Source organism: Catharus ustulatus, chromosome Z, assembly GCF_009819885.2.
Source record: "Catharus ustulatus isolate bCatUst1 chromosome Z, bCatUst1.pri.v2, whole genome shotgun sequence".
NCBI classification, from domain to species: Eukaryota; Metazoa; Chordata; class Aves; order Passeriformes; family Turdidae; genus Catharus; species Catharus ustulatus.
The window spans coordinates 63,305,798-63,318,172 of NC_046262.2; the positions used below are offsets into that span (position 1 = coordinate 63,305,798).

General features: G+C 44.6%; 1 protein-coding gene across 1 annotated transcript; it reads right to left on the reverse strand.

The window, feature by feature from the left end:
• Nucleotides 1–3,233: 3,233 nt before the first annotated feature.
• SMU1 (SMU1 DNA replication regulator and spliceosomal factor) lies at nucleotides 3,234–11,182 on the reverse strand. Its single transcript, XM_033085007.1, has 12 exons — nucleotides 11,091–11,182; nucleotides 10,446–10,656; nucleotides 10,186–10,338; nucleotides 9,450–9,560; nucleotides 8,958–9,086; nucleotides 7,887–8,006; nucleotides 7,402–7,518; nucleotides 7,081–7,208; nucleotides 6,221–6,347; nucleotides 5,681–5,848; nucleotides 5,191–5,343; nucleotides 3,234–4,556 (listed from the first exon to the last, which is right to left on the reverse strand). The coding sequence occupies exons 1-12, from the start codon at nucleotides 11,114–11,116 to the stop codon at nucleotides 4,458–4,460; spliced, it is 1,542 nt and encodes a 513-aa protein (XP_032940898.1). The 5' UTR covers nucleotides 11,117–11,182; the 3' UTR covers nucleotides 3,234–4,457.
• Nucleotides 11,183–12,375: the final 1,193 nt, after the last annotated feature.

A 12,375-nucleotide genomic window follows, 5' to 3' on the forward strand; every position in this document is an offset into this window, starting at 1 on the left:
TTGTCATGGATGGGTATGTTGTTTTTAGAAAGGCCAGAGAAATGTCAGAGGAGCAAGGTGGAGTGTCTCTTAATGTGAGAGAGGAACTGAAATGTATCAAGCTCTACCCAGGGACAAATGAACAAGCTGAGAGTTTGTGGGTGAGAATTGTCCAGTGTGCCCTGGCAGCCAGGCAGATCAACCCTGTCCAGGCACAGCATCCGCTGCTGGGCAAGGGAGGGGATTGTCCCACTCTGCTCTGAGCTGGGGCAGCCTCACCTCGGGTCCTGCGTGCAGCTTTGGATGCCACAGTGTAAGAAAGACCTTAAGCCAATACAGAGTATCCAAGTGAAGGCAACAAAGATGGTGAAGAGTCTTGAGGGGAAGCCGTATGAAGAGTGCCTGAGGTCGCCTCAACATGAAGAAGCATTTATTTTGAGTGTGGCAGAGCACTGGAACTGGACATGGACTCCTCCTCTCTGAAGATATTAAAAAGTCTCCTGCTCTAAGTGACCCTGCCTTGGCAAGGGGGTGGATTAGATCATCTCCAGTGGTTCCTTCCAACTCTAACAATTCTGTGACAAGCAAGCCAGGAGGCTCATGGAGTGCCTTAATGAGAACTTCCTGACCCAATTGTTAGGGAAACCAACAAGGAGAGATGCTCTGCTGGATCTTGTACTCAAAAGAGCTTGTTGGGACTGCCAAGGTCAAAGGCAGTCTTGGCTGCAGTGATCATGAGATGGTGAAGTTCAGGACACTGAGAGGAAGGACTAGGATGAATAGCCAGTTTTCAATTCTGGACTTCAGAAAAGTAGTCTCTTCAGTCTCTTCAAAGATCTACTTAGAAGCACTCCAAGGGATAAGGCTGTGGAATGAAGAGCCCAAGAAAGGCAGTTAATATTCAAGGCTCACCTCTTCCAGGCTCAAGATCAATCCATCCCAGCGAACAGCAAGTTAGGCAAAAATGGCCAGGAGGTCTGTGGGGATGCACAAAGAACTCCTGGCTAAATCAGAACATAAAAAGGAGTCATCCGGAGGATGTAACCAAGGCTGGATCTATTAGGAAGGACACAGATGTGTGATGTGTGCATCCAGGGATAAGTTATGGAAGCAAAAGCTTTACTGGATAACAAGTGTAAGTATAACTCTGAAAGTACAAAAGTAGGAGAGGGCAGGGAAAATGTGGGGCCATTACAGAATTAGATGGGGCATCTGGTTACACATGATGAGGTGTGATAGGAAAAGGTTGAAGTGCCGAGTACCTTCTTTCCTCAGTCTTTTTTAGTGACAACATAAGCTCTCAGAATTCCAGAGATCAAGGGGAAAGTGTGGAGCAAGAAGGATGTGCCCTTAGTATAAGGATGATTAAGTCAGAGAAGACTTGGGCAAACTGACATACACAGAACCATGGGTCCCAATAGGATGCACCCACAACTGCTCTGGGAGCGGACAGATCTCGTTGCAAGGCCCCTCTTGACAATATTTGATTGATCATAGTGACTGGGAAAAGTGCCCAAAAACTGGTGGAAAGTAAATGTCACACCTGTCTTTGAGAACGGCAAGATACGGGAAATCCAAAGAAACAGTCTGTCAACTTCACCTCAAGGTAGTGGTGCAGCTAAACATAGAAACCATTTGCAAGAGTAAGAAAACCATCAGAAGTTGTCAGAAGGATACATCAAAGGGAAGCCATGCTTAACCACCAACCTGATAAATTTTACAACCCAGTGACTGACTTGGTGCATGACAGGAGGGAACTGTGTATTGTGTTCCTGAACTTCTGTCAGGCACCATCCTCCTTAAGACCCATGCAGAGAAGGTGTTGAGGTATAGGACAGATGAGAAGTGAAGTGGATTGAAAACTAAATGCCAGGCCCAGAGGGTAGTGAGGAGCGCAACAAAGTGCAGTTGGAGGGCAGAGCCCCAGGGTCAGTACTGCCTCAGGCCTCAGCAAGTCTGCAGATGGGACTGAAGAGGGAGAAGCAGCTGATAAAACAGAGTGGTTTGTTGCCATCCAGAGAGACCTGGAGAGGCCAGAGAAATGAGCTGACAAGAACCTCATGAAATTCAAAGGAAAATGTGACGTCCTGCACCGGAGAGGAACACCCAGCGCAACAGCACAAGCCAGGGCTGGAAAACAGCCAAGAAACCTGGGGCTCCTGGTGGACACCAAGATCAACATGAGCCAAGGGATATAGTCTGCTAATGGGCCATCCATTGAAACCATTCTTTATCTTTTCACAACCCATCTTTCCTGCAGAGAGTTATCTTCTGCTAATGGCCCATTGAGTCTCACTGTATGACTGATAAAAGTGCATTATCCCTTTAGGAGATTCTCTATCCAGGGGAAGGAGCCAAACATTGCTGCCTAGATAAAAACTGAGATTTGGAATACCAAGGTCACCCTTTTTCCAATGGATTCCAGAGAAAAACCAAACCTTTCCACATCACCACTGGACCTCCGGAGGGAAACTGCACCTTCTACAGGAGCACTGCTTCAACTGAATCACATCTGTCACTGCAAGACAACGGCAGCCACCATTTAATGGGACTGCTACCAACACCCTGCCTGACGGGGTGTCAGGCTGTCTTCTGACTGTCAGCATTTTGGTTTAATTTCTTTTGTATTACTGTACTTTTATTTCAATTTTTCCTAGTAAAGAACTATTATTCCTAATTCCCATATCTCTGCCTGAGAGCCCCTTAATTTCAAAATTATTATGCATTCTCCCATTCAAAGAGAGTCTTCTGCCTTTCTTAGCAGACACCTGTCCTCCAAACCAAGACACCTGGTTACCAGCAGGGGAGGACGGCAATCCTTCCCAGTTACTCAACAAGAGCAAGGACACACCTGGAATACTATGTCTGGTTTTGGGTCTTCCCACACAAAAGGGACAGTTATACTGGAGAGAGACCAATAAAGATGCTGAAGGGATGGGAGCATGTCTTCTATAAGGAAAGTAACACTTAAAATACTGTGTCAAGATTTTCCCCTGCAATAGAATTACTCACTGCCCATGAAGCTGGTCAGACGTACCACTGTCAGATACTTCTGTTTTTCAGGCAGACATAATAATCACTTTTTACCATCTAAAAACCCCCTCTGTTAGCATATCTAAGTACAAACCAAGCTGGGAGTTCAGACATCATAGCTCAGAGAACTGAAAACTTCTCTTGTAGCAAAGGTGCTGCATAAAAATTCCAGCTGAACATTTTCTACATTTCCCCACACCACTAAAGACACAGACAAAATATTTAAAGTGGAACAAATTTATTGAGTTGAAGACAAGTTAATATTACTGTCTGGAAGATTACTACAGTACAAAAGCATTCTACAAGAGATGAGGACAGAACACAGCATAGCAGATTCAAATCAACATGTGTTTGATTCATTACTACAGGAAAAACCTCATTTTTCTGCATCCTAGAAAAGACATGGTCAGACTTCAGAAGATTCTGGTGTACATTCAGAACACTGTACATTAGTCAGAATCTCTCAACAAAAAGAGTCATGTGCTTCAAATTGAAGAGCCTAAAAGTATCTTTTCATCATCTTCTGGGACCTAAGTATACCTTCAGCTAGGTCCACAGGCATATGAAACTTAAGAAAAAATATTAAAAATAATTATTTAAAGCATTATGACAACACTAGGAACTTAGCCTATGTAAACCAATTTTTGCATGTTTTGAAATACTGATCCCCTGGGGCCTGTTTCAGTTATAGCTGGAAAACATTTTGCACTTAAAGGAAGAGGGCCCCGGTAATAGCCCCTTTTTATCTGGAAGTGAAAACAAAATAAACAAAACAAAAAAAATCCCCAAAATCAACTGTATCTCACTGCCACATTGGGCAGGTTTACAGTCTGGTAGGAAGCGCTTACAGATGGAGAAGGATAGTTTCATTCTGAGGCAGATATGTGACACTACTTCCCAATTTAATTAGAAAAATGATAGTGAAAACTGAATACAGCAAAACCCCATGGCCTAGAAATGACCCCATCTTCAAGCTGTATCCTCATCTGCATTCCAGGAAACTATTCCTGTTTCAGCAATGGGAAAGAGACAGCTTCCCATTCCACATTTCACTCAAAAAACCAAAACATCAAACCAAAATAAAACCCAACAAAATACATTTTACTGTATTCTAGGAAGTCAGCAACCACTCATAAGCGTGTACAGCTGCTGGCTCATTGAACTTTTACAAACATTGTAAGAAGAGTACAGACTTCAGGAGGCAGAAAAAGCATTCTCACCGAAGTTGCTTCAACTACTCTCTAGTAAAAATAAAAGTATATGAAATTAACTGATGCTATGTCTATGCATCAGTCCACTCTAGGTAGGTAAAAATGTAATTCTCTGGAAACCTGAACTGAAAATTGAGCAAGTATCACACTCTGCATATTTAGACCTTGTTAAAGCACAAAAACTAGTAACCTGCAACTAACAGGCATGCTTCAGAGTTTGCTGCCAAAATTAATCTATGGCTTCCAGAGCTTGAGGAGGCCATCTTCACTGTAAGTGGCAATCAGGTTCTGGTGGGGATGATGAGCAATGCCAATGACATCTTTTTCATGGACCTAGAGAGTAAGCAGAAAGATGTGTTAGGAGAGTCTTCCTTTAGCGATTTCAAAACAAATATTCCCTTCAAAAAACTGAGGAAAGCTGAACTGAGGTTTAAGTTGCTTTGTGGATAGAGCAAAAGCAGAGGTACATACTCCCCAACATTTAATTCCAGTCATAACAATTTTTATGACATGGCAATTACTTTTTGCTGGGCAAGGGAAGGTTCAGTGAAGGCTTACATCCAGTGAAATCCATGACATCTAAGTTCTCCCCACTAAATTTAGACATTCAGGCTGATATTCCTCTTCAAGGTCAATCTAAAGCAAATTTAAACCTGATAGCTTTAAATCTGACAGCTTTTTTCTCAACCACCTGGAGCCCAGACCAAGACATGCTCTCATTCAAGGAAGTCTGAACCAATTCAGTCTCTGCTTGACAGGTGAATACTCCCCTGATTTTTACAATTAAATGGTTCTAAAAAACCCAAACACATTCCGTGGCCAAATATCCTTAAATTCATTTGTTACCAATCATGTCTGCTGGAGATGAAAGGTTTCTTGGTCTGAGATTCCCCCTCATACACTTCATAATGAACATTTACATCATCTGTGTGTAAAAGTTTGGAAAAGCTCCAAGATAGAAACTTACAGTTAGAGTTCTCTCCAGCTTGCCCGTCACTGTGCTGAAGCAGTACAGCACAAAATCTTCACCAACACAGTAGATCCATTCACCACGAGGTGAAAGTGCACAGCAGACAAAGTCACCACCTTCTCTCTTACCAGAGCTAAAACTTCTTACAATCTGTAAAGACATACCCGCAAAAACATTTGTCAGGATTAAACAGCAGCATATCAATACCACATTTATTACATATTTCTATATATATATTTATATATTTAATACATTAAATAACACATTATTTAAGAAGTACTAGGTCTTTTCAGAACACAGATCTGTCAAGAGATCGCTTAAAGAGATTTCTGTGTTCTATAAAATTGCATTCAGAACAGTTTTCTCATGCAAGCAAACCAGAGAAATCAGGTTTAACCCTGCTAGGTTATGGCTAGGTTATTAACTGGGTTTTCTGCATTCCTGAAATGACAGAGAGACCTGAAAGGATACCAGTAAGATCACGTACTTGTCCTTGCATATTCATGATGACAACTGTATTCGATCTGTTGCAAACAACAAAGTGTTCTGGGTTTTTAGGCAGCAGAATGACACTGTTCACAGTAATGTCTGTCCCAGCAGTGCTGCCAAGAGACTTGAAGGTGTTGGAGCACTCTGTTGTCTTCACATTCCAAACCTAGTATAAAAAAATAAGATAAAACCAGTTAGCTTTAAAAATTAAAAAGAAAGAGCTAATATACAATTATCTCAGAAAAGGGAATCCCCACATAATATGGCAAGAGATGTCAGCTCTGTGTCTAGAACAAAACAAACAGGCAGTAAGCACAGCAGTCATGTCCCCACTTCATAAATACAGCAGAGACAGGCACTGCAAGAGCCCGTAAACACAGTAACGAATTCGACCAGTTCTCACACAAATCTACAACAAAGTCACAAGCAGACTCATTACTACAGATAACCCCAAATACTTCCCAACAACCGTAAAAAAGGGGCAGTAAGATAGCAAGAGTCTGAAGGCATGCTTCACAAAGGATAAATGCCATCTTACCTTCACTGTGCCATCAGAGGAGGCACTGATAATGTAGTGGCCATCCTGGGTAAAAGTAGCTTCATTGACAAAGGAGGAATGACCACGGAATTCCTTTAGAGTTTTTCCAGATTTTAAACCATGAATCCTGTGGAAATAAGCAAGCAAATTCCACTCAGTAACCAAGTAGGTGCATGATCAGAATAACAGCATTACACAAACAATAATCAACACATTTCAGATGCTAAGAGCTGCAGAAAAAGAGGTTTGATGAGGATCCTCTTGTCTGTTAAGATTACAACAGTGTTTGAGTACTTTTCTGAGTATATTTATTCTTACTTCTAACCTATCCTGCAATGATCCTTAGCAGAAAAAGAAAAAAGAAGAAAAAACAGAGGGAAAAGCGGAAAGGAGAAAAGAAGGTATACTCACCTAAATAATTTTAACACCTAAAAAATTGTAACTATTGGGTTAGCATCACTGACAACATGTCTTTAGAGAATAAATGGAGTTAAGACTCCTCAAAAGGTATACATATTAAGTACAAATGGCAAGGAATAAAAAAAAAAAAAAATCATACCCCACCAAAGACACCAAAACACTCCAACCAAACGAAAAACAGACAAATTATCTTTGAAACAGGATCTTCCTCAAGAGAAGCAGTGTGATCTTGAACCATGGAGATTTTGTAAACTCAGCTGAACAAGGCCATGGACAGGCCGTCCTAACTGAAAGCTTGCCTGTGCTTTGAAAAGCACAGTGTATTAGAGACCTCTACAGGTAGCTTCTAGATTGCACTATTTTATAGTTAAGCTTCTTAATGAGAAAAATCCATTTTCTTTTCTCCCGCACTGTAGCTCACACATACTCAGTTTACTTACCTGATTGTCTGATCAAATGAAGCACTAAGAATTTGGCTGCTGTCTTTAGAGAAACTGAGGCACGTAACACCTTTACTGTGAGCTCGTTCAAATCTTCTCAGACACTGACCACTCTGGATTTTCCACACCTGAAAAGGAAGCAGCAAACAAGTGATTACTTTGTCATGAGACCACACGAGTTTAAACATCAGAGCCAATACACACCTATTTCTGAGTCATGTTAAACTTTGAGTTTATACAGAATGGGAACATAAGTACTATTACAAACTAATCTTTTTTGGTCACCACCTCTCCCAATATACCACACAAAAAGATTTTTACCTTTATCTTTCCATCTTGTGCTCCAGTTGCTAGCATTTCTGTATCTCTGCTGAAGCACATACACAGCACTGCATCATCCATCATCATGAAATTATCTTGTGCCTGATACTTCAGATCCTAAACAAAGCAGAGGATTAATCAGTCAAAGCAGTGAAATCAATGAAATCTCTTTTAAGACAAAGTACAAAAGTTTTAACAGTTTTAACTCCAGTTATTGAGAATCAGACTTCATAGCCTTCTACAGGGTACTACCACTGTCCCCATTTTAAAGGTGACAATAGTGGAAGAAGGTAAAGTTATCGCACAGAGAAATCTATAACAAACCAAACAACTACACCCACATAAACATTCCAGACTGATATACAGATCACCCAAACAGACCATCTTCTCAGGTTCACAATCCCTAAGAAATTGAACAATCTCAAATAATAAATCCAAGGGTTCTGGCAAGTCAGTCATTTTGTGTGAAATAAGGAGTAACTTACCTTCCTAATCTTTCCAGTAGTGAAGTTCCAGACTTCAATGAAGCCATCAACTGAGCCAGTAACCAGATACTGTCCATCTGGAGAAAACCGAGCACACTCCACATGGGATTTCTGCCCAAACTGTTTTAAAGAAAAATATAAGCAAAGTTTAATAAGCAAATTTAAAATATCCAAATCATTAAAACAAAACTGCAGTGTTATTGATGGTAAAAATACAGTAACTACTAGAGGTATGTATTCACAAATTTAATGCTGAGGTGCAAACAACTCTCTCAATACATATAAAGTAGCATTTTTTTAAAAAGGTCAAGAAAAACCCCTCCTTTTTGTCTGGTAATGCCCATGAAGCTGACAACAGACATTCTATGATGACAGCAGAGGCCGAGTTGGTTGTCTTTGTATTTTTGTTTTTGCAGTGAATTCTGCTAAACAACGCCTTTCCAATATCTAACATATACTGCAGCCAGACCTCAGAACTTCATGAATTTCTGAAGTTGCTTCATTTGGATATGTTTCCCCAGTGTAATTTTTATAGAGAACATTTGGGGCTTTTTTAATGTCCAGTTTTTTGACTTCTAAATTTTTAAATACAAGTGGCCATGACAACTAAATAAAAAAAACAAAACTTCACTAGTCCAAACAAAAATACAGATAAGCAATGACAATAAAACCCAAGTTCTAATATAGCATTTTTATCAAATTGTTACTGAACACCACAAATTCATTTCATAAATTGTAGCTCATGGCTTATGAAAAAACAGTTTAGGAGTCAAGTACTTCCTTGCACAAATAAAAAAGGTGACTACGCAAACTCTTGTAAATTGATTCTGTACAGTGAAGTCAAAGAAGCTATGCAGTTATCTTAATCACAAATACCATAAGCACCCAATCTTGTTAAAAGACCTAATCTCAGATTCCCATTAAGAAAAGTCTTCTGATAAGATAAAGCACAGAAATGGGAGAAAAAAAACATGGGGGGCGGTGTGGGAACATTAGGAACATTTCCTCTTATCTTCCAATACAAAACACAGGAAAGAAAAAGCAACAGAAAGACACAAAAGAAAACATTACCTTAATATGCCTGCTCAGCTGAGTGGGGAACTTTTCTTCTTCAACGTCTTTCACAGCTGCTTTGCCTCTGAACAAGTCAATTGTCATACCGGGAGGAAGCAGACCCTGGTGCTGCTGCCATTTCAATGCCTTTGGAGGAGATGAAAGCAACACCATTAGATACCAGTTAACACCGATTTATGACAGACAAAACACTGCACAGAAAACGTTCTGAGAATCAGAAATGGCTGAAAACACACTAGAAGATGTGTGTCACAGAATGTTACTGCCCAAGAACACCCTGTGCTGCACATTTATGCTACTGGAAGAAATTTACTGCTAGAATGGTGACTTTTTCTACAACTGTCAAATCCTTGCCCCATGGGAAATTTTTTTTAACTATATCACACTTAAACTTTACTTCTATACAGTTAGAGACTCAACTACATCATAACTAGTTTTATGCAGAAACAACCTAAAGACATAGCTACTAACATATTTTTCAAGACTCACCTGCCCCAGCAATGCCATAAGACGAGATGGAGGCACCACGCTGACCTCTCCAGCCAAAGCTTGTGCAATAGCAGCTCTCCGCTTCTCTTTGCTACTCCCATCTGGGTATGCCTAGAGAAAAGTTATTTTTATTAGGTCATTGCTCTAAATAACAATTTTTTTTCCCAAAAAAGACCTCTGCTGTTCTGAAATTTAAACCTCTTCCATATAAATTTTCTGTCAGGCCTCCCAAAGAGCTTTTCTCTTTAATACAGTCTTACAAGCAAAATAATCATCAGGGTAGGAAAACACCTCCAAAATCAGTTCCTTAATTAAGGTAACTCTTAACCTAACATGCTCTCACAAAAACTTTCAGTCTGATGTAACCAGTCAGAAATAATGCCTTGTTTTACTGTTATTACATAGCACTATTTCTGTTCACATAACCTGCGTTTTCTTCTGCTGCCTACTGAAAAAAGCAAGCTGCAAATGTCATCCTGTAGCAAGACACAGGGCCCTATCTCCAAACTCTCAACTGTATCACACTTCAAAACCACTCTCTCCCTGGCAACAAGGTGTCATGCACTACTTCCCGAACACTTCATAGAAGGTGTAAAATCATCAAATTCTGAAACTGCACATTCCCACTCCCCAAGACAAGAAAAAAACCCCACAAAACAACCCGTTGAGCCATGAGCAGCTTGCAATGACGCCGAGGGTCAAGCACGAGAGGCCTCTAAAGAAAGGTATAACGTACCTCACGAGGATCGAAGTAAGATCTGGCCAGAAGGTTTTCGAGGTGGATGTAGCGCTCTGGCTGAGTTTGTTTCAGCATGATCATGGGATCCGTTTGTCTCAGGAGAGACCGAGCAGCACCCAGTTCTCGGAGCTCAATCAACTCCAGCACAACCTGCACCCAGAGAAAAATGTCTGCATCAGCGAAGAGTTAGTGGAAAACACCATGCAGAGACTTCCACACGGACCTGAAGAGTCCGTAAGAACCCTTCACTTGCTCACCTGCTCATAGAGATCAATGAGGGTCTTGTCGGGCAGCTTTAGAGATTGTATGGCTTGTAGCACCGTGTCCCAGTGGCCACTGTTGATGTCTGCCACGAAGCTTTCAATGCTGTCCACGGTGTTGAGGGACACGGTGGTCTCCTCCTGAAGGGTGGCCAGCGCTCGGTGGAGGCTGTTTTCCTTCAGGTACTGCATGATGAGCCGGATCACGCTGCGGGGGAAGCACAGCGCACGGTCAGACAGGGCACCGGACACACGGGCCGCCCTACCCAGCCGCAGCGAGCACCGTCCGTAACCCTCGGCCCCCTCACGGCCTCGCGGCCGCCGCGTCTCACCTCCCTTCCCCGGCGCCGCTGGGGCCCAGGTCAGGGCCGGGGCCGCCACACCGCTCCCTCCCCGCTCCCCCGGCTGCCGGGGCCGCCACACCGCTCCCTCCCTGCTCCCCCGGCCACCGGGGCCGCCACACCGCTCCCTCCCCGCTCTCCCGGCCGCCGGGGCCGCCACACCGCTCCCTCCCCGCTCCCCCGGCCGCCGGGGCCACCACACCGCTCCCTCCCCGCTCTCCCGGCCGCCGGGGCCGCCACACCGCTCCCTCCCCGCTCCCCTGGCCGCCGGGGCCGCCTCGTCTTTCACCGCTACACGTACTCGGAGGACTCGATTTCGATCGACATCTTGAGCCGCCGCTGGTGTCGGAGCCGCCGCTAGTAGTAGTAGTAGCAGTAGTAGCAGTGGTGGTGGTGTCGCCTCGCCGCTAGGCCTTCCGCCACGACTTCGACCGCAACTTCCGCTTCCCGGCCTTCCCCCAGGAAATATAAAGCGAGCGCCTGGCCCCGCCCCCCGTGCCCAGAGTGCCTGGAGCGTGTGACGTCAGCGGGCAGGGGCGGGCTCGCGCGCCCCCCGGCGGCGGAGCGGCGGTAGCGCAGGGCCCCGAGGGTGCGGCCTGGCTGAACGCGTAGCGCCGGTGCTCCCGCAGCTCCCCGCACAGCGCCGGTGCTCCCGCAGCATCCCCCACACAGCGCCGGTGTTCCCGCAGCTCCCCGCACAGCGCCGGTGCTCCCGCAGCATCCCCCACACAGTGCCGGTGTTCCCGCAGTTCCCCGCACAGCGCCGGTGTTCCCGCAGCTCCCCGCACAGCGCCGGTGCTCCCGCAGCATCCCCCACACAGCGCCGGTGCTCCCGCAGTATCCCCCACACAGCGCCGGTGTTCCCGCAGTTCCCCGCACAGCGCCGGTGCTCCCGCAGCATCCCCCACACAGCGCCGGTGTTCCCGCAGCTGGCTTCCCGCAGTGCACAGCTCCAGCCGGCCTGCGGGAGCCGGCAGTGTGCCCCGGTGGCCAGGAAGGCCGATGGTATCCTGGCCTGTATCGCCAATTGTGTCACCGGCAGGACCAGGGCTGACTGTCCCCGTGTACTCGGCATTGGGGACGCCACACCTCGAGTGCTGTGGTCAATTCTGGGCCCTCACTGCAGGAAAAGCACTGGGATGCCAGAGAGCAGTAGAGCTGCAGTAGGGTGTGGAACACAAGCCGTAGGAGAGTGGCTGAGGGAGCTGGGGTTGTTTAGGCTGGAGAAAAGGAGGCCCGGGGGTGACCTTACCGCTGTCTACAACTGCCCACAACTTGTAGCCAGGTGGGGATCAGCCTCTTCTCCCAGGCAGCCAGAGACAGGATAAGAGGACACAGTGCCTCAAGTTACACTAGGGAATGTTCAGGTCAAACATCAGGAACAATTTCTTCACAGGAAGGGTAATTATGCATTGGAATGGACTGCCCAAAAATTAGGTGGTGAAGTCACCGTCCCTGGAGGTGTTTAAAGAAACACTAGACTTACAAGCTGGTGTTCAGTCATAGGTTGGACTCAATGATCTAAGAGTTTTTTCCCAACCTAATTGATTCTGTTATTCCACCCACTGTTGTTCATTCATAGGGAT